At 39.1% G+C, this 3406-nt stretch overlaps 1 protein-coding gene across 1 annotated transcript in view; it reads right to left on the bottom strand.

The window, feature by feature from the left end:
• The window catches only part of LOC112088451, a 10312-nt gene extending 9668 nt beyond the window's left edge, over nt 1-644 (bottom strand). Inside the window, exon 1 of the mRNA XM_024158732.1 lies at nt 45-644. Within this exon, the coding sequence (XP_024014500.1) occupies nt 45-644 (600 nt within the window). The remainder of the gene's footprint in view (nt 1-44) is intronic.
• Between the last annotated feature and the right edge of the window lie 2762 nt (nt 645-3406).

Here is a 3406-nt window from a genome sequence, read left to right as displayed (position 1 = left end):
GCTTTTTTGGTGTAGTCTGGTGGGTAAACAACTAAATTAGCAACCTCCTCAGGAATAATCCAAGTAGAATGATGCGGAACCATATAGATGGTTCTGTGGTAAGCCATCGCCCAAGTATCAATCAAGTAGTATCTCGAGCATAAATCGAAAATGTGTAAGTCTCTTCTTCTTGAGGACGTCCGCATCATTGCAATGGTTGCGGCTATTGCATGAACACATGGAATCTTATCAATATCAAACATGTGACACCCACAGCTTTTTGTATCCAAATTAACCAGATAGCTCTTCCCATCAACTCCAACTACACTGTATTCAAGCCCAGGTAGATTTAGCTCAGTCACATCTAATTTGGTCGCAATTGCACATTGTTTATGCAATTCGTTTTCCACAAACGGCACCCGTTTCTTCGAATATGATGCACCAGCTATGTTATTCCTATACATGTTGAACCATTCAGACACTTTCTCAACATACGCATCAATCAAAGGCAATAGTGCATACTTTCTCGCCTTCTTGAAAACGTTGTTCATTGATTCACAGGCATTGCTTGTGTCCAAGTTGTACTTGTCTCCTTTAAAATTCCACCGTGCCCATTTTTCAAGAGGAAGACCATTCTCTAAGTACTCCGCAGCTTTGGGAAACATTCTACCAAATTCGGTGTATGCAATTAGGAACTCACTTTCGGTGTACTTATGAGCGCACTCAATGAATTTTTTAGAACACAAATCCTTCTAACCATTGGCTGCTTTAACCCTCACATTACGAGACAAGTGCCACACACAAAATCCATGCTGAGACTGAGGGTACACCTCCTGCACTGCCTTCGCTATGCTTGTGTGTCTGTCACTCATAAAAACAATCTCAGGATTATCTGGTATAACAGTTTTGAGCATTTCTAAAAACCATCTCCAACTAGAGTCTTTCTCACTATCGATTACACCCATTGCAATGGGGTAATGGTGATGATTAGGATCCCGAGTCGTGGCAAATACTAGCATACCACCATAAACATTCTTAAGAAAATTCGCATCCACGACTATGACTTTCCTCATTGAACTAAAGCCTTCAATGCTGGCACCCAAAGCAACAAAAAGATACTTGAACTTATTATTACCATCCACTATCACGTTCGTCACTGTACCAGGATTCACCAGCTTCAACACATACAGATAAGAATGCAATCTTTGAAAGCTTTCTTCCGGACTACCCCTCACTTGACTAATCGCGAGTTTTTTTCCTCTCAAGGCAGTAGAGTAGGACACATTCACATGAGCTTCATTTTAAACAACCTTCACAATACTTCTAGGAGCCGGTATGTCCACTACACCTGGATACGAAGCACGCAAAACATCTGTTACAACTTGTGGAGTGCCTTTTCTTTTATTCTCAATTGTGCTGGTAAGGACCCGAGAGCAACTATGCATTTTCCTGTATACTCTAAGGCTGAAGTAAGTTGAATCCTTCATTCTTACAGCATGTACATACCATGAACAACCATGTTCAGCTTGACGGCATTTAAGAATGAGTCGCCCAGGATCAGACTTCACTGTTTTGACCTCAAAACATCCCTTATGCGAAGCTCTCTCAACCAATACTCGCAACGCCTCTTTCGATCGAAATTCTTGATTCTTTTCAAAACCAGCACCATCTTCCCATTCAAGAACAAACTGAGTCGGTTCTAAAGCCCCAAGAGGCTCTACGTGATCATGCTCATCCATACCATATTCTGCAGGCTCTACATGTTCATGATCATCCGGTTGTGAAACAACATCATCAATCACTATCTGTTTCTCAGTCTCAGGTACAGCCACAATAGCAAGTTTTTCCTGTTCTTTCCCTGCTTCCTCGATTTCAAGCATAATATCGCCTGTTTCTAGCTCCTGAATCTTATCTCTTTCCAAATCTTCCATTATCTCCACATGCAACACAGATCTAAGTCCCTTTTTATCCACAGTTGTTAGATAGACATACACATCACCATCATCAACAATACATGAATCATTCAGTGGCTTAGCTACCAACGGAATGTAGCTTAACTTGAGCTTTATCGTTTACCCCAATCTTCTTGCATATACCATCTACAACCATCGAATATGTAACCTCATCCAAAGAGGTTTTAAATGATATAGCATAGATGGGGCTTCTTGATATCCATTTAAACTCCTCTCCTTCCTTATAATAACATCCTCCATACTCAAAATGTATGTTTGTGTGGCCGCTCATCCTCTTCTGTTCACAAAAAAAAAAAAAAAGTCATTAACGAATAACAATATTTCCTATTTTCTCACAGTTGTACCAATTGTACCAGTTGTCCCACATATCTCAATCAGTTATCCCAATTGTACCAGTTGTCCCAATACATTCCGGGTCCCAATTGTCCCAGTTGTCCCATTCCTTTCAGTTAACCCAATTCAACTCAGTTATCCCAATTGTACCAGTTGTCCCATTCCATTTAGTTAACCCAATTGTACCAGTTGTCCCATTCCATTCAGTTACCCGAAATGTACCGGTTTTCCCATTACATTCAGTTACCCCAATTGTACCAGTTGTCCCTTTCCATTCACTTAACCCAATTGTACCAGTTGTCCCTTTCCATTCAGTTAACCTAATTGTACCAGTTGTCCCATATCTCACTGATTCACTATACAAACTTACGATCAGCTCGATTCAACGGCAACAAGTTAAATTTAACATTCAGAAGACTAAATTGACATATATACGCCACTCTACTAGCCAATGTGCAACCTAAAACGACCGGAATTGACAAATCGATTACTAAACCATAATCCCCAAACTGTAGAAGAAGTATACCTAATTACGAAATGACGGCAGAGAAACAAGAATTGGCGAACACCACGGATTCAGAGAAGGCCGGCGAACCGCGCCGAGCGATAATAAACGAAGACGGATTCGAGATTCGAGCAGATCAATCGGGCGATTTCTGGGAAGATTTTCGATTTCGGGTTTTGGTTCAGGTGCTTAACCCAGAAATTGAGAAAAACCAGATCGGTTTTGGTATTAGAATTTCAGAATTCTTTTTTTTTTTGAACGGCAAATTTTTTTTAAACGGAAAATTAGAATTTCAGAATTCTAATTTCTCAAATTTTCTCGATTTTCAAAAAAAAAAATAGAAAAATCAAGAATGCCATCTCCCCTTTTTATTAAGGGTCTTTTCGAAATATTACGTCCCTTATGGCACACAGACTCAAATGTGGCAGGGTAGATTTTTGTTTTCTCATTTATGGCTTTTCAGCCATTATGTTTTTTCTGAAAATCGGTTTTTTAGTTGGTTTGGTTTAAGTTAGTTGGTTTGGTTTAAGTTTTTTCTGGTTTAATATTTTTGTAAACCAATTTTATTCCCAGTTTGGGATTTTTAATATAATATTATTTTTAAATAAATTTAAAA

The sequence above is a fragment of the Eutrema salsugineum genome, unplaced genomic scaffold (assembly GCF_000478725.1).
Source record: "Eutrema salsugineum unplaced genomic scaffold, Eutsalg1_0 scaffold_14, whole genome shotgun sequence".
Lineage (NCBI taxonomy): Eukaryota > Viridiplantae > Streptophyta > Magnoliopsida > Brassicales > Brassicaceae > Eutrema > Eutrema salsugineum.
The sequence above is the reverse complement of the archived record's forward strand: the minus strand, read 5'-3'. Positions and strand labels throughout refer to the sequence as shown.